The sequence below is a fragment of the Protopterus annectens genome, chromosome 13.part0 (assembly GCF_019279795.1).
Source record: "Protopterus annectens isolate FY-2018-M chromosome 13.part0, PAN1.0, whole genome shotgun sequence".
Classification (NCBI taxonomy): Eukaryota; Metazoa; Chordata; order Ceratodontiformes; family Protopteridae; genus Protopterus; species Protopterus annectens.
Genome location: NC_056747.1, coordinates 60940839 through 60963578, shown reverse-complemented (window position 1 = coordinate 60963578; position 22740 = coordinate 60940839). Strand labels below are relative to the sequence as shown.

The 22740-nt window shown below is 39.6% G+C and overlaps 1 protein-coding gene across 1 annotated transcript in view; it reads left to right on the top strand.

Moving 5' to 3' along the window:
• Positions 1–5300: 5300 nt before the first annotated feature.
• TIMM13 (translocase of inner mitochondrial membrane 13) overlaps positions 5301–22740 on the top strand; it is a gene marked incomplete at its 3' end in the record, with an annotated part of 33800 nt that continues 16360 nt past the window's right edge. The window contains 1 exon segment of the mRNA XM_044090622.1: positions 5301–5597. Within this exon segment, the coding sequence (XP_043946557.1) occupies positions 5487–5597 (111 nt within the window).

Sequence of the window (22740 nt, the reverse complement as noted above, 5' to 3'; positions counted from 1 at the left end):
GGTGGGCATTTGTCAAGATCAGGGAAGAGAATTTTAGATATTTTGCAATATTTGACAAACACTAGGCAAGATTTTTGCCAGGTTGAAAATTTAACAGTTCACAGATGATGCATCTCTGATGGTTGTTAATGCTAGGAGCATTAACAATAAAGTTGTTTTATTGGAAAAATTTGCTACATTCCCACAAGATTGATCTTGTTATTGTTTGTCAAAAATGATTAAAGAACAATGCTTGGAAACCTGTTCTGTCAGGGTATAAATGTTTTTACAGTAACAGACATGCTAACAAAAAATCAGGTGGAGGTGTTATGATAGGGATTAAAGATTATGAGACCCGTGATTATTACATGTTCAGTGATAACACCAATACTATAGACTGTGTAACTGTGACAATAAAGACAACCCTTGAACATATAACAACTGTTGGAGTGTATAGACCACCAAAGTCAAGTGCAAATGACCTAGAGGAATTCATACATTTCTTACATGAAACAAAGGAGGGAAGAATAATATTAGCTGGGGACTTAAATATACCAGAAATGGAATAATATTGATTCAACAATGTTAGTAAGGAAATTATTCACAGCGTATATTCAGGAACAACAATTGCTTCAGATTGTTAAAAAAAAAAAAAAATACCAGGGGATGGAACATACTTGTTTGTGTTCCTAAAGAAATGACTGTTACTTCAAGTCAGGTTTTACCACCATTGATGTGTCATGATCATGAAGTTATAAAGGTCAATTTGTTGCTGGATAATTCTGACAAACTGAAATTTAAGCCAGTGCACAGAAGGTTAATTACAGATTATATGGAAGCAAAACAGTCACTATGCAAAACTAGCTGGAGTGAGGTGTTCGGTGGAAAACTGCAGATGGAATGTGGAAAGTTTTGAAAGAGAAGTTGTTTGAGTGCAAACAAAAAGTTTTAACATCAAGATCTAGGCATACAACATCAGGGGGATATAGTTCCATAAGAATAAGATATCTGATTAAGGTGAAAGACAAAAAATAGAAGAAATGGTAGAGAGGTTGAACTACAACTTTGAAAACTGAAATAAACAAGCTGTACAAACAGATTAAGCATAGTGTGAGACAAGATGAAGAAACATTTGAAGAAAATGTATATAAAGATATTGAGCATAATAGGAAACCTTTTTATAGATACATAAGATGTGAAAGGAGTAAAGACACAAATTGTTAAACTGTGTGCAGATTCTAAAATTTATTCTCAGACACAACAGATTATGGATATATTTACAGGATCAGGACAAACCCAGAGTCATATAGAACCTTAAGTCTGCTTTCATGTAGTGGAAAAATAATGGAGAAGGTAATATTGGATAAGTTATTGTCATAACTGGATAAGTTGGGACTTGTATATATCAGGATGGATATGTTGAAAATAGATGTATTACCACCTGTACCATGATGTTCTATAACAATATAATAACAGCTATGAATGAAAAATTGTGCTGTGATGTAATCTATATAGATTTAACTTCAGCATTTGAAAGGGTCATACACAAAACACTGATCAATAAATTAGTACTTCTAGGTTTCAATGTACTCGATAAGATGGATATCTGCATGGCTTACAAAAAGGACATGGCAAATATCATAGAAACTGCACAGGTGAAATCCTTGGTTACAAACAGAGTGTCCCACAGATCTCTGCTTACTTGTTTAGATTGTATCTTTCAGACCTAACTTTTTCATCTGAGGTGTTCTACAGTCTATAAGTAGATGACCTGAAATTGGGTAAACTGATTACATGTGTTACAGATAAAACATGTCTGCAAAATAACTTGACTAAATTGACAATTTGGGCACAGCAAAATAATATGGTGATAAATACATCAAAAACTAAGCATATGAGATTTGGGAGACACAAACTGAAATGTGAATATTTAATACAGTGCACAGTGATTGAAACTGTAGACTCATTTAAGGACCTGGGTATATGGGTAGATTCAGCTATGAGTTTTTCTAATCATATTAACCAATTGGTTAATGACAGTTATAGAACTATAGGTTGTATACAGATATTTATAAAGTCTAGGAAATCAAAAATGATGAAGTCATTGTTTGTTAATTAGACCCAAACTTGAGTACGGAATAACAGTATGGAAACCCTATAAAAAAACAAGCATGAGTAAACTAGAAAGAGTACAACAAAAATATACCAAGAGCATCCATGGATGTGAAAATTTAAGTTGTTATGAAAGACTAAAATATCTGAACTTGTACAATGTCTCTTACAGATATCTAAGAGGAGATCTTATTCAAGTATATAGTGCATTTAGAGACCTATACCTCTGGGAATGTTTGGGGTTATCAAAAAGTACTAGAGATTCATCATATAACCTATGTAGAAGATTCTATAGTTTTGGAGTGATTGACTGGCCCCAAAAAGTGTTGGATAGATTGGATATTAAAACAAGAAGGATGCTTCATGCTCACCAAATGATTTATAAAAATCAGTGTATACCAGGATTATATATTCCCCATTCTGAAGGAGGGATGGACCTCCTTGAAATTGATTATATGTATAGATCTGCAATCGTGGGACTCCACACACATCTACTGACCTCACAAGATCCAAATGTGGGGAAAGTTTTGAAACATGAGGAGAATAAATCTAAATTGACATCTCTGCTTTATTTAGCAGAAGCATATCGACATCAAGCAGGAATGGAAATCAAACCAGAAGTGGATAAAAACCAGGCAGCAACTGAATATGCTAAAAAACAAAAGAAAGAATATAAGGTGAAGGACCAGATGAGAAGGCAAGAAATGTGGAAAAAACATAAATATAGTTGCAAGCATAGAAAACTCATGGAAAAGCCTCATGTTGATCAAGAACGAACACAGGAATGGTTAAGGAGAGGTGAATTTACATCAAGAAATGAAAGGTTAATATTGGCAGTCCAAGATAGTGGGCTACGTACACGGTGGTTTACTAACTCCATTGAACATGTGGGTGAAACAGACATATGTAGGTTTTGTGGAACCAAATTGGAAACAGTCACACACCTTATTGTTGGTTGCGACTCTCTAATGGCAGAGGAACTGTATACTGAAAGGCATAATAATGTGGTGAGATTGTTACACTGGTGATTGTGCAAACATTATGGTATCAAAGTGGCTGAAAAACACTGGAAACATGAGCCACAGAGAATCATAGAAAATGATGGCTTACATCACATGGGATCACCCAAAACCAACAGTCCAAAAGACAGATGCTAGAAAACCGGATATAGTGGTCCAAGAAAAGAAGACAAAAGTAGCATTGATCATTGAAATCACCACACCTAGTGACTATAGTGTCTTGCGTACAGTGAGACACAAAGTCATAAAATACCTCGATCTGCAGGCAGAAATGAGAGCCATGTGGAAGAAAGATACCCAGACAGTTCCAATAGTAGTAGGAGCAACTGGTCTTATAAAAAAGAATTTACAATCGTATTTCGATATGTTACCAATTCATGTAACACCGTACGAATTGCAGGAGGAGTCATTACTGGTCACATTGCGGGTGCTGCGAAGAGCACTTTTGGCTAACATCAAAGAGTGAAACAATACTAATTTCATGAACTTTAATTGTACTTTGACTTAGGAATGTGGACCATTCCTGTCATGGTATTAGAAACCCAAAAGACATGGGGAAATTAAAAAAGATTCTATAAGAATGAGGAGTGTACTAATTGGTTCTCTGCCAGAATAGCTGATGCATGGATCAGACGATCAAATTACATTAAAGCAAGTACTAGTCTAGATATTTTTAAGAAAAACCTGGACACCTATTATGGGAACAAGTGTTTTGATATATCTGCAAGGTAGAAGGGCATTAACGCCTGTGCTTGAAATATTTGTATGTATGCCTGACACAACTGGGGACAAAGGCCCAAAAAATAGTGACATATTTTGAATATTGCTCTTATAAACTTACAGTTGTAACAGTACCTTTTTGTTAATTCTTGTTCCTCTTCCTAAGTTTGATTTAGCTGTGTTTGTTTTATACTTGATTTTTGTTCTTCACTTTTTTCCTTACTTGATTGTTTGTAGTTGTGGAGCTTTTCTCCCCGAGCCTCTGCTGAAAAGGGGCTTTGGCTCAGCCAGACAGCTTGCTTTTCTCGATGTAAAAAATGTACATACTGGTTTTAGTCTTGCACGCATACCTCTCAACTGTCTCTGATTTTGATACAAATGTTAGCTCTGACCCTCTTAATCCCTTTTAGCACTGGTGCCTTTTGGACAAAAGTGGTGAATCATGCTTAATAAATGACAATAATTAAGAGGTGAAAAATTATTTTGCTACAAGAAATGTTAATGAATTCACGTTCTGTAATTCTGTTAATGCCTTAAGTTAATAGAACTAATATGTTAAAAGTGTCCCTGATTTTCCCTGATTGAGTGAGAGCTATGCTTGTAATGGATATATTTGTTTATTCTATACTTGATTTTTGTGTTTACGTTTTTCCTTGATTTTTATAATTGTGGAGTTTTTCTCTCTGGGCCTCCGGCTCAGCCGGACTAACCTCGTCAACAAATGTCAAATAAATAAAAAGTAGTTAGGGTAACAGGGTGTGTTTTTAAACATACACTCTCTGGGGCATCTGAAGTCTGAAACTCAAATGTTTGTCATTATATAGTAACTTCAATCCTCATACCATCTCAGTGATGTGCCAGTAGGGTTGCCACCTTTTCAAATGGCCAAAGTGGGACATTTTCGTTACAAACATCAGATTTTACAGACCGACACATATCCATGGTCAGTACAAAGGATAGAACTTAACTTTTTTGCCTAAATAAAAGCTTATTCTTGTAGCATTTTAGTTGCTTATTCTGTTTCTTATAACATTTAGGTATTTTAGATACAGAATAACTGTTTTATGCAACAATTACATAAAATATAGGAAATAATTTTGTCCTAAAATTTCAGGACATTTGCCATTTTTTTATTTTTTTGTCAGGACACAACTGCCCAAACAGGGACTGTCCCTCGCAAAGTGGGACAGGTGGTAACCCTATGTGCCAGAAAAAGGCAAACTTTATGAGGAACGATACGGACCAAAAACATGAGCCGAAAATCTTGATAGTTAAGAGGTATGCGCACGAGACAAAGTCACTGAAACACAAGAACTACAAATTCCAGAATTACACTGGCAACAAAAGGAAAGGCGTAAGTTCACATGCGATTATTTCCGGTTCCCCGTAATGCAATGTTTTCTAATCTACCCTGCAGAACTACAAATCCCTAAGTGCATCACTTCAGGATCCACGTGCCTACAGGTAGCCTGGGAATGGATATTTGAAGGTCGGAGAGAAAGGGGAGGTTTGGCATGGCTACTGTCTAGGCTTAATGTGTAGTAGCAACACGTGTGTACTTAAGATAGCATTTCTGTTTTATGTGAGTAGTGAGTCCTATCTTCAGACATCAGTCTGTATGATAATTTCCATATAATAACTTTTGAAGTGGTAGTCATGGATTTCTCGTCCGAGGGAGCCGGCGGCTCTGGGAAGGTAGACACAGGGATGATCATGGAGCAGGTGAAAGTCCAGATAGCGGTAGCAAATGCTCAGGAGCTGCTGCAGGTATAATATCTAATTTGTGGATGTTTTGTGAGATGCAGGGTTTAGATTTTATAGTTGTAGGAGATGAAAGAAAAGCAGCTAAAACTCGTTTTGGTAATATCTCCGTTTTGTGTGCAGTGGAATAACTTAATTATTTATGTAATTACACTGGAACGCCTGCCCCATCAGATGGAGGAATGTTACCCACGGTAGGTTACACTGAAGTATACTGTAAATAATTGCTAACAATATAGACCTTCCTGTTTAGGACGTAAGTAAAACCAGAGGTGTTCGCATTTTAGTAGAGGGCAGCTGTACATTTCGTTACAGTAATCGGGGATATTTTTGAGGCCCCCGGTTTGGAAAAAAAAAGAGTGGGCAGCTATATCGCTTTTTGTGTATGGGATTTTTCTTTTTATTATTTCTGGTAAAACAAATGAAAATATAGTTTGGATTAGCCTCTAGTACTACCAATGCCTAGTCAAGTTGCTTTAGTTTAGTGTATGGCTTTTGTAATCGAATTGTACTAATCCATTTCTAATTGACAGCAGTTGGTATAGACCCAGTGGGCTGAAGCATTTGCAAGTGAATGTGGTGGTATTGTGATACCCTTTAGGACCCAGGGTTCTACTGAACTTAGAAACGGCTTAGCTTGTAGGATATGAATTTTAATAAGTGTGGTAGGGCATAGGTTCATAGGTAGGTACTAGGCTATCGCCCAAGGGCCTACATAAGCCCAGCCAACAAGGTTCCCTGGCTTATGCCACCCAAGAAAGTTATTTTCCTGTTCCACTGTCGAGCAGACACACAGAAGTGATTCCCGGGGTGTATTTCCTATTTCCCATCCACTCAGGAGCGGTCTTTGGTCAACTGGTGCCCTAGGCAAAAGGGCTCCACGGCGCCCCCATCCTGGTCCACCTACACCAAATAAATACTGGAAAAGTGCCTCTGCTAGAGCGGTGCCCTAGGTGACTGCCTAAAGGCCAGCTATCCACTCCTCAAGATTTTTCTTGAAAAGTGCTATTGAAGAACTTTGCTTGATATAGATAGGTAGCCTGTTCCAGAGTATGGGAAGTCTCTGGGACAGGAATCTATCCCTCCAGCATATCCTGTTTGTTTTGGTGACAAGGTTTAGATGCCTAGAGTGTGTAGCTCGGAGGGATTGGGATTTCTTTAGGTGTAACATGTCCAACAGCTCTGGGTTTGACATAGCTTTATATGTTGGGCAGAGATGATCTCAGAAGTAGGCATATACTACGGAGTAAAGCTAGAGTTTTTTAAGGCGGTCAGTGTAGGGCATTTGTTTGAAGCCAGTAATCCTCTTTGTGAGGTACCTCTGCGGCCTTTCCAGCTGCTGCAGATGTCTTGAGGTACATTCCAAAAGGGGCATTGTACTCTGAGTGTCGAGTAGAGGGGAACATTGATCTTTTTTTTTTTTTTTTTTTTTTTTTTTCCTGGATAAGAACCCTTTTATGATGGTGTGCCACATAGAAGGACTTCCTGACTACTGTGGTGATGTGACTATCAAAGAAGAGACTACTGTCCACCTGGGTCCCAGGGTCTCATCACACATTCGGTGTTAAATAGATTGCTGCCTATGTGGTAGTTCATGGGTACAAAGTTTTTACCAAAGGGGATGACACTGCACTTTTTGGCATTGATCTTGAGGCCATGGCTCTGACATCAGGCATCTGTCTCAGCGAGGCCCTTCTGTAGGATGTCCACATCATTTGGGGACTTGATTATGGCTCCTAGTTTGCAGTCATCTGCGAACTTTGTTAGCCAGTGGCCTTCTGTGTTGGCCTGTACTTCAGAGAAGTAGATACCAAACAGGAGAGTTCCCAGGATGGAACCCTGTGGTACTCCACTTGTCACTGCTTTGAGGTCAGATTTGGAGTCTGCAACTTTTACAGTGTGGGTTCTGTCAGTGAGCCATTTGGCAACCCATCTTGTGACGTGGGGATTTATACCTAGTTTAGTGAGTTTTGCTGTAATTCCAGAATGGGGGATGGTGTCGAAAGCTTTGGCGAGGTCAAGATAGGCTGTGTGAGCCACCTTACCCTCACATACGTCTTTGTTGACTGCCTCAAAGAAGTCGATCAGGTTTGTGTCAAGTTACAAGGAAAGTGGCAAGCCACGGCTGTTAGTATTATGTGCTTGGAAACTCTACTAAAAGCTACCTGATTACTATTTGAAGGAAGATATTTTTGGGGTGCTTGAAAGCTTTGCCTGTGCAATATTGCTGTTAATGGGAGTGAGTTTGTTTTAGATTGTTTGAATTGTTAAAGAATTATGTTCTTTGGTGTCTGAAACCCTTTTCTAGTTAAGGTTGGTATTCATGGGTGTAGGTCATTGTCTTTAACTGCGATTTTAGTTTTGTTTTTTCAGTAGGAGTGCGTCCTGTCTGTGGAGAGAATAAATAGATTTTGTGATTTGAACTGGCCCCTAAATACAGATCGCTTTTTACATTCTATAGTCGCACATTGGTACAGCAGGTAGTGTTATCGCCGCAGAGGAAGAGGTTCATCAGTTTGATTCTTGGCTGGGGTGCTCTGTGTATTGAGTCTGCATGTTCTCCCTATGTCCACAGGAGTTTTCTCCAGGTGCTTCTGAGGTTCTTCATTCCCACTGTTGCAGTAGCCCCCGGGCTATATGGGTTGTTTCCTGCCCTGGACACAACCTGCCAGCTTCAGAAAGCTCTGACAGTCCTCCCACTCCTTCACTCTGATTGCTGACTTTTCTTCCCAGGATTAGCCAGTGTTCAGTACTTTCTTGCCATCTCGAAGTTTTTCTCAAAATTCACAGTGATAGTCAACTAAGAGCTTCGTTTCTGGCAGATAAGTTTCCATTGTGGAACGTCTTCACTCAGACTACTATTTTTAGCTTTGAATATTTTTTAAGGTATCTGTGGCTAATTTTGTAAAATGTGACTGCTTGTGTAGACTTTGAATTTTATTCACCAGAAAAAATGTGCAAAGAAACTGGTGGGAAGTTGAGTGAGTTTATTCTCACTGTGACAACCTACTGCTGTTTTGATCCTGTTAGTGTGTGTGTGATTGCTGATGGGGAATTTTGTGAATTAGTGTGCTGCTTGGCTAAACTTTGTGGAACAGGAAATTTACAGACACGTGGGAATTTTGTCATTGTAATGCTTATGCTTACTTTATGCCAGCTGATCTGACACTTTTGATTTTGTTGGTGTCAGTCCATGAACAGCACTGACAAGGGAATTCTGTTCTGCATTTTATAATCTAAGGGTTTGGGGAAAGTTGTGTGTGCGCTGCTTATGAACACACTGTGACAACTTGCTTTCCACCGACACCAGCAACACTTGCCATTTTTGGTGCTTCTTCCATGGTTATGTCATGGATACTTAGTCTAGATACAATAGTCAGGAAGTCGTCCTACGTGGCACACCTCATCATAAAAGGGTTCTCATCCAGGAAGAGGTCATTGTTCCCCTCTACTCGACACTCATTAGACCCATTATATAGAGTACAATGCCCCTTTTGGAATGTACTTCACAAGACATCTGCAGCAGCTGGAAAGGCCACAGAAGTATCTCACCAAGAGGATTACTGGCCTCAAACAGATGCCCTACACTGACTGTCTCAACTCCAGCTTTACTCTGTAGCGTATCGCCTACTCCGAGGTGATCACTGCCTAACATATAAAGCTATGTCAAACCTAGAGCTGTGGGATATGCTACACCTAAAGAAATCCCAATCCCTCTGAGCTTACACGGTCTAGGGACCTAAACCTTATCACCACAATAAACAAGACATGATGGAGGGATAGATTCCTGTCCCAGGGACTTCCCATACTCTGGAACAGGCTACCCATCTATGTCAAGCAAAGTTCTTCATTAGCACTTTTAAGAAAAATCTTGGTGAGTGGATGGGAAATAGAAAATACACCCCGGGGGTCACTTCTGTGTCTCTGCTAGATAGTGGCACAGGAAAATAACTTTCTTGGGTGGTGTAAGCCAGGGAACCTTGTTGGCTATGCTTATGTAGGCCCTCGGGCCGATAGCCTAGTACCTACCTATGAACTTGCTCCAGCTGGCTCTTGTCATGCAGTACTTCAAGAAAAATCACTTGGCAAACATCCTTGCTGCTGTTGCAGAGTGGCCACACCTTAGCTGATAGTGGGTGAACCTGCAGTGACCATTGGTTGTTCTTCAGACTGCTCAGTTCTCCATTTTCCTTTGTTGTTTTGACTGTCATGAAATGAGGGTTAGACATGTCCTCTTTGGTTGTTCCAGTGCAAGAAAGAGGCATGTGAGAACCATCTTCTCTGGGTCTGAGAGTCACTTTGAGACAGGTACACGGAATATTTTACATATGCATTCCCTGTAAAATTGTTCTTGAGGAAACCATTTGATTTTTTACTGAAAGTGTTTCTTCTCTGGAGAGCTTAACTCTGGGAGGAAAACTTTGTAATTATCCTCATTAGGAGGAAATTTCTTTTTAATTAGACCTTTTGTCAAGATAAATTATTCTTCCCATAAAAATAGATTTTCCCACTTAACTGTGGAGATATGCTGTAAATGGATTTACATCATCCCTGGAGGATGTGTTGAATACAGCCTGTACTTATCCTGATGCCCAGCTGTCAGTCCATTGAGGTAAATTTGGCCTCCCAGGCTTAGGACAGCCACAAGGCATTCTTTAGCTATGTCCGCAACTCAAAGGCCATATACAATTGTGTGCAGAGCTCATTGTAAATGGAGGCAGCTATACTGAGCCTGAAGATATAGCAAAGCTACTGGCCAATAAATTCAGCTCCAGCTTTACCTGCCTCTCCCCTTCAGCCTTCCCTTAGGATATACCGGCAAATAAAACTTCCCCCCTGCTGTCAAGTAGGGCACAGGTCCTTAATGCTCACTCCATGGCCAAGAACATTGCATCAGTGTGCCCAGACAATAGCCCAGGATGTTTTCTAAATGTGTAATGTTTCATGCTATCAGGCTCTCTGTAATTGCAATTTAACTGTAGCCTCCAAACACGCCTCGTGAATGGGGAACAGCTGCACAAAGATTGGCCATCTGCAGACCCATAAGTCTCACTAGTCTTGTATGTAAAGCTATGGAAAGAATTATCATGGAAATGATCAATAGTGATATAGTAAATCTCCAGACACTGGATCCAACCCAGTTTGGTTTTGTCAAGGGCAGGTCATGGTTACTTAACCTGGTGGACTTCTTTGAGAAGGTCACGGAAGCAATGGGTGAGGGCAGAATGGTTCACTACCTACCTTGACCTGGCCAAGACATTTGACAGTACCCCACTTGGGCATTGTTGACAAATTCTAGAGATTAGGTATAAAACCCGTATGTCACCCGGTGGATAACCAACTAGTTCTCAGACAGGACCAAGGAAGTTAGAATTGGAGTCCAGCTGTACAAAGAGGCCAGGCACATGTGGAGTCCATCAGAGATCAGTCCTTTGCTCCTTTTTTGGCATTTACTTCTCTGAAGTAGAGGCCGATGTCAGTGGTCTTTGGCTGACTAAATTTGTAGATGATTGCAAATTAGGAGCTGTCATTGAAGCACACACTGACACAGATGCTCTCCAGGAAGAGTTAACAAACTGGTGTCGGAGCCATGAACTAAAACTAAATGCCAAGAAATGTGTAATAGTATCCTTTGGGAAGTTGTCCACCCCTGGAAACTGTAATGTTGACAACACACCCTTAGAGTTGAACCAGTAGTCAGGGACTTAGATACATACAGACAGTAATCTAACCTTTAACCATCACGTGTCTACAGTAGTGAGGAAATCCTTGTATTGCGCAACTTATAAACAAAGGCAAGTCCAAGGAAGTCGTTATTCCACTGTATTCAGCATTCATCAGACCTATCATTGAGTACACTGCCCCCCTGTGGTATGTATCTAACCAGGCATATCCAAGAAAGAGAACTTCCACAGAGGTTCCTCACAAAAAATAATACAGTGCATAAGTAAAATGTCCTGTGTAGACCATCTCAAGGCCCTATCCCTGTATTCTGTCTCCTACAGGCTTTTGAGGGGAGATCTATGCCTGGCATGCAGGGCATTGTCATACCACACTGTGGATATCTTGCCTATCCACAAAACAGACGGCACCAGAATTACCTGTTGTAAAGACTTAACTCTTACCTGTGATATAAATAGGACCTGCTGGAGAGACAGGTATGTATCCCAGAGGCTACTCTGTCTCTGGAACAGGCTCCCCATTAATGTGAAGCAGAGTTCCTCCCTAACCCAGTTCAAGTGCATCTTGATCAGTTGGATGAATTTCATGTTCCCATCCTTGGTTTGGCACCTGCGTCTCTAATGGACACAGACAGTCTTTAAGTGGTTCCTCTCCCTCTCCCAAGCCCCTGCTCACACTTATCAAGGGTATCAGAACTTGTCAGATTTGGGATGCATGGCTAGTCTTAAAAAGCCCCTTGGGGTCGTTAGCCTAGTAAACACCTATGAAGTTGTCAACTGTAAGCTATGTAAGGTACTGTAAACATATGTGGAAATATATTTTCTGTTATATGGACAGCCTTGAGGGAATTGGCTTTCACAAGAAGCTCTTTTTTTTGAACAAAATGTTTCATGCATTTCTCTGGTATCTAGCCATGCTTTGAAAAGTGTGAATGATTTTGCAGATGTTGTCTAGGTCCACTGCTACAGTGTTGAAGATATGCTTGGGCATGTAATCAAACACTTGCTGTTAATATGTATGTCAAAGTCTCTTCTATGGAAATTGTATGCCAAAAGTCTGTCCTCAAAACTGTTTTGTAAAAAAAAAAAAAAATTGTTCTCTTGGAGCTTTTCTCTCCAGGCCTTCACTGAAAATGGACTTGTAATCCAGTTGGACTCTCGTGGTCAACAAATGTAAAATAAATAAATGATTGTGCTTTGGCCCTTTTCTGATATACAAAATGCAAAAAAAAATGGTTGGAGGGTAACAAAGGTAAGGACCAGAAATACAGAATGAATATGCAAATCTGTTCCCCAAAAAATTGGCTTTTAGCATTCCCATTTGGTATAAGATTGTTTTGGACTCCCGGGAGTTACCCATGATGTTGGAGGATAGCACTGGATATGAAAACGTCCTTTCCGGGGCATATCTATACGAAAACGTCCTTTCTGGGGCATATCTACCCATCCCCCAAACAGATTTTTTTTTCCCCCAAATTCTTCAGTCTTTACACACCTCGGTAGTCATACAACCAGTGTTTTTAAATCAAAGGGGTGAAGGTTTTTTTGTTAATGAATGTTTCTGGTATTAAAGAAAAAATTCTTGGAGACCAGTATTTCATTTCATTTCAGAATATGTATGTTGTGTCTTTCGGCTTTTCCCGGTTTGAGGTCGCCACAGCAGAACTCTGGTCTGCTAATGATTGGCAGTAGATTTTTACGTGCCGAGTTGCCGGCCCTGACGCACAACCTTCAACGAAGGTATGCCCATTCATGCATGTCTCCACACAAAAGACACTCTAGCTGAGAATCGGACAGGACAACGTCGTACTGTGAGGCGCGAATGCTACCGCAGAACCACCACCGCAGTTATTTCTGAATATGTATGTGAAAGTTTCAAAGTTCAAAATGTTGATCTTGCAGAAACTATTACCGAGCAACTCGTATGGGGAATGAAAGGTAACTCTAGGCACTAAAGATGCTAATTACCATGTTCCCATAGGCTTCAGAAGGTTTCTAAGGTTCTCCATTTTTGTCACATTATCAGTTCTATGCATTACCCCTTTGGTTTATGTACAGCCCCTAGGCTATTCACAAAATGTCGAGCCTCAGTCTTGGCTCATTACAGACTGGCATTCACAACTTTCCCTGCTTGGAGAACTTGCTTATCTTTGGAGAGTCCTTGTCCAGATGGCAAGAGTCATTATCATTAAAGTGTTTGTTTTTTGACCAATCTGGGCGCACAACTAAACAAGTTTTTTACTAGGACCTCTTGCAAGTAAAAATAGATGTTTTTTCATTCCCTTGGAAGGGAATGTTCCTTTATGGATTTCCACCGATAGCCAAGGTAATTCTAAAGATTCAAAAGGATACCCCAAAAGTAATTGTGGTGACCCTCCTTTGGCCCAGGCAATAGTAGAGCCAAGGGCAGTTAACACAAGCTTCCTCATAAACTCTTATCTAGTCACACAAGATGGAGAGGTTGAAACACTCCCGTATCAAACTTCAGCTGATTGGATGATTCAGATTTAATACGTTTTAGGCACTTGTTTCACGAGACAGTGCAGTGGGTACTAATGGGGGAAATAAAGCCTGCTACTAGAAAATCATGTGTTGCTAAGTGAGATTGATTTTCTAGTTGGTGGTGCATAACCAGTTTCCACCCCTCAGGGATTTTGTACCTCTGGTGCTGAAATATTTGTTTGCCTCTGTCCTTGCTTTTTTCTCTCTCAATTTTCATCTTGTAGCCATTTCAGCATGTCTGCCCATGGATCCTTTTTTTCTCTGTTGTGAAAGTTTCTAGAAGGAGTTTTATAACACTAAAAAGGTTGTTCCTCTCAGGGATTTCAGCTGTGTGCTGGAAAAATTGACTTTCACTTCTTGAACCTGCCCATCAAAGTGATTGAAGGTTCTTGGCTTGGAAAAACTGCAGTCATCATTGCTCTGACATTTATTTAGTTGGTTAACATTTGTTTACCAGGAAAGTCTGACTGGAGATGTGTTCTTTTTTAGTGGAGGCCAAGGGAGAAAAGCTGCACTTAATAATAAACTTAAAGAAAAGCAGAGGTAGGTGCATAGAGAAGATGCACAATTATACACAGTTTGAGGTAACACCGTATATATACAGACAGGTAGCAGAATACATTGATTGCAAGTACATTTAGAAAATATTTGTGTAGTAGTAGCATATAAGGATGAGGTTTAACTAAGTCTCCAGAGTTATAGTTTGATATTGTAAGCAAGTAGTAGAGTTGTTAGAGATGAGATTAGTGCGAAGACTTGTAGTTAGGAGCTTACCAGGATTGTTGCCCAAGACATGGCTATGTTCCTGTAAGTTTTTTTAGGATTTTTTTTTTTTTTTTTAACTATAATAAGGAAAAATTGGATGATATATGGGTGGGTACTGTATTTCATATTTTTGGTATGAAGTTGGAGAAGAGGGAATCGCCAGCTGTATTTTTGGCTTTAATTACCTCAGGAATTTATTGCTGGAGCAGAGAGTTCTATTACTGGAGTAAGAGTAGTAGGTTCTGGAGTGCAGGAGTTTTTTTTCAGGCTGATGTAGGATTCTATGGGCTAAATGTATGTTGATTGTATAGGAGGTGTGAGTTCAGCCATTTAAGTTGTCTTAGAGCTGTACAGTGATGTGTCCTATAAGGAGAGTCTGAGAAACCTAGCGATTTTGTTGTAGCAGGAGTCAAGTTTGGGTAATTTTAATTTTTCTAAGGTCAATGGTAATTGACGAGGCATAAAGGAGTGTGTGTGTGTGTGCAGTGGTAGATGTGTTTTTAGTAAGAAACTACTTGTTTTGTATAGAACAGTGTACATTATGGTCTGGGAGTTGTGAATATCAAATTCCATATTGTCAATCTCTACACCTAATAGTGTGGTGCGAGTTACAGGACTGTGTGTGATATTGTTGCTGGACAGGATGTTGAATAAGGGGTTAGCAGCTACAGCTCATGTAGGTAGGAAAAGCAGAAGTTTAGTTTTGTTTGGATTTAGAATTAGTTGGGATATGAAAGAGAATTCTTCAGTTAGTGTGTGTAGTAGGAAGCGGAACATTAGTGCTGAGTATTCTGCATATTGTATGACGGTGTGTGGGGCAGAGGAATGGGGATTGTTTGGTAAACGGAGCAGTAGGGGTCCCTGGATGGAACCTTGGGGGAACTCGTAGAGTGACTGGAAGAAGAGAGATCCTGATGCAGCTACTTCTTGGTGCCATCTGTCCAAATACCTTTGGAACCAAGCAGTGGTTGAGTTGCTGAGATTTAGCTCAGAGCATTAATGAGGTTACTATGCAAAACCATGTCAGAGGCCTTAAGAGAGGTCTAGAAGTATAGCAGATACATATCTAGCATTGTTTTTGTGATTTAGTGTGTTGGTGAAAAACATTGGAGCAGGGGTAGCGCTGTGGAAGGAGCAGAAGCTGTGTTTGAGTGTTGTACAGGAGGTTGTCTGTAAGTGGTTCATTTTATTTAAAAATGAATACATCTCTCTATTATTTTAGATAGAGGGGAAAGAACAGCAATTGGGCAGTAGTTGGTCAACTCAGTGGAGGCACCCCTTTTGTGTAGTAGAATGCCATGGGCAGTTTTCCAAGTTGCAGGGATGTGATTTTCAGCTATGGATTTGTTAAATGTAGCTGTTGGGTGGGCAACTGCATCAGCAGCGACTTGCAGAAAGTACGCAGGTAGTTTGTATGCAGCTAATATGGAAGGTGTTCGTTTAAGTTGCCTCTTGTATTTGTGGGAATCTGCTGAAAGTGTAAGGTATTAACTTAAGAGTTGGGTAATACAGTTGGGGGGTGGGAAGTTGAATAAGGCTAGAATGGACTCTTATTTATTGAATTGAGTTGGTATGTTTTCTGTGGTGTTTTGAAGTAGTTGGGGAGGGTGTACTAGAGTTATCTGGAAGGAGTATGGTATTAATGCCTGCCCAGAACTTTTGAGGATTGTTTTGGGTGCTTTATTTGTATATTGTGGTAGTGGTGGTTAGTTTTGTCTAGTTTAACTGCTTTGTTTCTGAGCTCTAGGTAGTTTTGTTTTGAAGTATGGAATTTCTTTTTATGCCATTGCTCCCAGGCCTTGTTTCTGGTTTTGAGAAGTGACTAGGTTTCTGCAGTAAGCCAGGGAGCAATAATAGATTTGGTTCGGACTGTTTGGGAGGAGCATGCGAGTTTGGGATAGCTAGAGTTGAAGTATTTGACATCTTCATCCAGGTTGAGTTGCTTGAGTGGAATCCAGTTCCATCTTTTTAGGGTGGATAAGAAGTTGCTGGGGTTAAGTTCTTTTTGTCTGTAGTTAGGTGGTAGCTAGTCTTTGAAACTGATACTGTAGTAGAAAGGTTGGAAGATGGTTACTCACACTGTGGTTGCCTTTGACAGTCTGAGCTATGCTCTTATCTGTTTTATCAAAATCCAGTCAAGTACTGACTGCCATTTGGTTTTGTCTAGTCTTTTAGAAGACTGGAAAAGTTGTGTAAATCAATGGAGGGTGAATTTGGGTGAATCGCAGGTGAGCCAATCAATGTTAAAATCACCTATGATTGTTTCCTGTGGGAGTGAAGTTGAGATACAGTGCAGTAAGTTTTCCAGAGTGGGCATGTTTCTGGGTGGGATGTATAAAGCAATTATGTTAACCTGCTTTTTTTTAATTTGGTAAGAATTACAGTATTGTCAAAAGTTGGGGTGATTAGATGTATATTCTAGTTTGACCTTCAAGGTGATCTTTTATATAAGATTGCCATACCACCTCCCCTTTTTTCAGGTCTGTCCTTTCGTAGTATGTTGTACCCTGTAGCCAATATTTCATTACTGTTACTGATGGTTTTTAGTCATGTTTCAGTTGGAGCTACTATCTCAGGTGAGTATAGTGAAAGACAGGCATGCCAGAGCATGGATGTTTTGTGGTGATGCTAATATTTTTTTAGTAGCAAGAACAGTATCCAAGGTGTAAGCTCTCATGGTGGGTGAACCCTATTGAGTTTACACAGGGATATGGTATTTCTTAGAACAAGTCCTCATTCATGCTTCCCAGTGATTTCATCGTTTACTTTGACTTGAGCTATTAATTTCAGGTTTTCTACCCAAAACCTAAAAACTAGGGACAACAGATTCTGCACGGCTCAGGTATTCTCTTTACAATCATCCCTTTAAAATAGCTGGTAGGTTACGACCTTATCAAGTGGCACTAAAGAGACCATGACATTAAAGACACAGTATCTAGGGGCTTATCCTCGGCTATTGTTTTTTGTATTCCCACCATGGCAAATTCGTTGTAGGCAGTATCAAGCCACATTCCACTAGAACACTCTTTGATGGCAGACTGGAAAGGGGTGGACTCGCATGGTCCTCTAAACAATACTTTTATAAAGCATTATGAAGTGCATTGTTTTTCTAGATCTAGGTCCTTCTTTGCTAGGACCATTCTCTGGGAACTCGTAAATCCATATCTGTCCTAGACCCTGGGTGGATGGGGTTTGGTATTCAACCCATATAGCTTAAGGGCTACTGCAGCAGTGGGAATGATGAATATGGTACAGTTGTGCAAGTTGCACTTACCCATAACAGTAGATGTTTGAGATTGAGAGGTACTCCTACTGGACAGCTCTTTACATTGACATCTTATCTTTTTTACATTTTTCACTTTGTTTTTGGCTTTTTTACATCCTGCCCACATGTAAGACATCTGTTGCATAAAACGTTATTTTGTATTTTTTGTGTGCGCCAAGTTTACAATGTGGAAGTATTTGCTTTTGTTTTTTAGTGTGACTTTAAATATGATGAGTGGCTGCTGCATTAAATAAAAATATGATGAATTGCTGCTATAACTGAAATTCTTGTTAATTTACATTTAATTAAAGGGTATAACAGGATTTTGCTCAGTATTCAGTGTTGGCCGATGGAGAAGAGCTCCAATGGAAATTTTCAGTACAAAGTACCATATGTGATACATAACGCAATAGTACAATAAAATGCAGGTTGACAATCATAGTATGCAAGAATAGTACTTAACACATGACAGATACATTTAGAATGAATGCATTTTGAATGTGATTGGTTCTAACACATGGCAAATACATTTTTAGAATGAATGGGATTGATTCTAACCTACGACGTATACATTGAGTGAATGTGATTGGTACTACCAGTTTGCTTACAATAGTAAGTTATACAAGATGGGCATAGAAGTATCAGGAGGATTTAGAGTTGGAAGGTAGGCAGTGAAGATGGAAGAGAAATGAATACTTAAGAAGATGGGAAAAGAGATTTACAGAATCGGGTGTAGGATGTTAAGGGGGACGAGTGTAAGAGGAACAGGACCATTTCTTGGAAAGCATTTCTTTAGCTTCTCCAAGAAAAACTTTTCTGAGGTAAATGAGTTGCTTCTGGAAATTGAAGCAAATTTTGTTTGGATTTAGGAGTAGTTGAGTTGGTAGCCATTGCCCTAGGGTCTAGAAAACTGGCATAGGTCACTGTAGTTTGGTAAGGGAGTTACAGGAGCAGATTGTAGTTGAATCATCAGCATATCTAATCGTCACTAATGAAGATGGAGAATAGAAAAGGTCCAAGCATTGATCCTTGAGGAGCACCAGTATTTGTAAGTAGTTGGAATATGTTTGAACTCATTTGTATTTTGCTGATGCCCATGTTTAACATTCTTTCAAGCAAAAGTGGGTGGTGCTGAAGGCCTTAGAAGGATCTCGTCACATGCCCATGGTAGGTACTGAGATTTATATTTTGATCAGTGGTGTTGAAGAAAAAGTACTGTTTTAATCTGAGTAGGAGCCATGTTGAGTAGGTGAGAAGAGCTTAAGTAGGTGATGCATTAGGTTTTCTACACTTTCTTTTGCTAGAGGTGATAGGATGGCAATGGGTCTGTAATTTGAGAAATTGTCGAACTCTACCTTTGTGGATATATGTAAAAAAAATTACCTAGGGATAAGAAAAATAGAACTTTGTAATAGATCTGTTAAGAATAGCAATACGATGTGCTGTAGAATGTAAGGTAACTTAGATACTCAATGGGTTGTTAGATGTGAGAGGGCCTTCTGTTTTGCTTTTTGTAAAGACAGACTGGTTGCAAGTTAAATGATTTAAGAGATTTCAGTAGTCTGGTCAGGAGAGCTAACAGTATTCATAGTTTGTCAATAATATTTGTTAAATTGTAATTCAGTGATGCATTCCGCTTCACTGGGCAAATGTGTGTTAACCTGGGATTCAACATTTTTCTGTGCTCATTAGTGCTTTGAGTTGTAAGCCTATTTGTTTTGATCAGAACTGTAACATATCAGTGTGGTGCAGGGCTGTCTGTTTTGTACAGTTTGTTGCCTTCCACTGTTTCCAAATTAAATCTCTTTTGGCCATAAGCTGTTTCATCTCTGCCACCTCTGGGGAATGTAATGCTTTTACTTCTGTGCACTTGAGCACATTGGATTGAGGGGGTAGAAAAAGTCCAGGCATCATGCCATGGAAGTGTAAGGGATGCCAGTTGCTGTTTGAGTACACTGTTAAAGGTTTTCTTTATAGTCTTTTTATTACATACACAGTTGTATGTAATGACCCTTTTAATCGTATAATTTCTGGCTTAATTTTACTAATACTGTGAAGAGAATGGACCCCATTCCCAATTCGGAGTAGATTTTTTGAGTTTGTGAAATTAGAGTTGGCCAGAATGCTGTCCTCAGTACCGGCAGTGTGCACGAAATTGCCGCCTCTTGCAGGTCATACGGGATTGCATGCATTATCACTTGCCACAGGCAAACATTAAAAGAAAAACTGTATTAGCATTTTTCCATCTACATAAATTATATAGCAAATATCTTGCTTTGTAACAAGTCAGTCCAACATTGCATAAATTGCTGAATTTCTGCCCTCCCTTAAACTCCCTCCTCCTGAACATTCTACATCCATTGTTCCCACAATTTCTGTATTTCTGTGTCATTTGCTCCTTTCCTTTTGTAAAGATCGGTTTGATTTCCATTTTCTAGTAAGTTGTTTTTATACAGCCAACGGAGTCAAACTTACTATGTATAGGCAATTCAGATTGTGTCGACTTGTCATTTCCTTAGTTGCAGCCATTTGATCACCCAATATTTCGGACTGTCTGCCTCTACTGTGTAGGAATTATTTAAAATCTGCCAGCTCATTATACTAGCAAAACACATTCCCGCGTACCTCTCTTCTTCCCTATCACTGCTGTAACATTTGCTTTCTGCCAGCTCATTATACTAGCAAAACACATTCCCGCGTACCTCTTCTTCCCTATCACTGCTGTAACATTTGCTTTCTGCCTAGGAAACATTTTTGAAGTGTACGTTGGGTATAAACGTACCTATGTGTACACTTTGAAGCAAAGCTACTAAACCTTCTGGACTGTTGCATACTAGGGAGACATACATATGTCTTCCCATTTGTCTTTTGGTAAATTGCTTTTCAAGTTTCTCTCCAGTTTTTCCCCAGATCTCTGATTCTTAGTTGTGATATTTTAATACCCTACTAATTATCTTTTTTTACAGCAGCATGAATTCTAGATTCAGCTAAACTCTACCAAAGTAGGTCTTTGCCTTAAGATTCCCATGTCCCTTTCTCCATTAAATTCCAGCATCCCCTTGTCTGTATCAATAATTGCTGCTGTTTGCAAATTCTTCTCTGGTTGATAAAAAAAAATATGCCTGACCCATATATAAAACTAAAGGGACTAAAAACATTTTTACTGCCCTCTTACTATACATATCCATAAATGAGATTCCAGTTTTTCTATTTTTGTGTTATCTTTTTGTTTAGTCTCTTCCCACATATCCTTGGCTGCCATAACAGAAGCTTTTTAATCCACACTCCCTAAATACTTCATCTTATGTTCCCATTAATGTGTGTTACTGAATCAGTTCATGTGTGTATATAATTTATGGCTATAAGCCTTTGTTTTATCTTAATGTATCCGGGAAAGAATTTAAACCGTCGTACAACACTGATGTCCATCTCTGGATTTATTAAGTACAAAATACTTAAAAATTCCTAGAACTACACAATAGAACCAAAAAGCTTATAAAACAGGACGAAATCCAATACTACCAGTCTGCCATTACCTCCTCCCAACATAACCCCAAACAATTCTGGTCCTCAAACTCCATCCTCCACCCAAGTAAAGCAAGTACACCCACTCCTAACTTAACTCACTCCTCTGAAAATATTGCTACCTCTTTCAACAATCACTTCACACAAATCGTACTATCACTAGCTAGACAACACAATCCCCCATAAACCCACACCATCAACTAGAACGAACAATCTCCCAACTAGCTTCTCTTTCTCTCCTGTTCCTACCTCCAAAATAAAACTACTAACTAAACTTAAATCACCAGATTAGCAGCAGACAACCTCCCAGGTGAATACATTCAACTTGCAGCTGACGCTCTAGCCTACCACATATCACTCTTCATTAACAGATCTCCGTCAGAAAGTTATGTTCCTACACTATGGAAAGTCTCACACATAATTCCCCTACACAAAGGAGGCCCCTCCACAGATCTAACCAATTACTGCCCCTTAGCTATTCTCTCGCCACTCTCCAAAATACTAGAGAGATGCATTCATTCTCAAGTCTCAGATCACCTCCTTGCCAACAACCTCCTCTCCAACACACATGGCTTCTGACCTAACCATAGCACCACCACCGCCTTACTCTCTAACACTATCCTACAAAATAAAAATGCAGGTAGTCTCTCCTCAGCTACCTTCCTAGGCCTCTCTAAAGCTTTCGACATGGTCCCACACAAACAACTCGTCTCTCTTCTCAATAACCTATCCTTTTCTCAACCAGTCATCAACTGGTTTCAGAGTTACCTGTCTGACCGCCAACAAGCAGTTGTTTGGGCAGGACAACCTATTCCCCCCCCCAACTACCAGTCACCATAGGAGTTCCCCAAGGGTCCATCCTGGGACCCCTACTCCTTCTTTTTTTTTTTTTTTTTTTTTTTTTTTTTTTACCAATAATCTAGCCTCCGCCACAACACATGGCACACTCCTACAATACGCAGATGACTCTACCGTCATCTGCACAGCCCCACTCCCTACCAGAACTGCAGAAAGTCACACGGGAAGCATTTTCTTCTATTGAGACTTGATTATCCGATGCCCAACTAATACTCAACCCAAACAAAACAAAAAAATGACTAATCTTCCAACCCACCAAACTTACCCTAGACAGCTCTCACTTTAACATCACAGCAAAAGACACCACCACCATCCATCCTACAGAACACACCAAATTACTAGGAGTAGAAATAGACAATAAACTGAACTTTGACATTCACATTTCCACGACCATTAAAGTGCACAAAAAAACTAGGAGCATTATATAGAAATCTGCAACTACTTACCAAACCGGCTAAAATTTCTGTAGCAAATTCTCATCTCATCTCTACCCTACTCTACGCCTCTCCAACATTTACTAACCTTAGACAATGTGCTCTAAATAAGCTCGAAA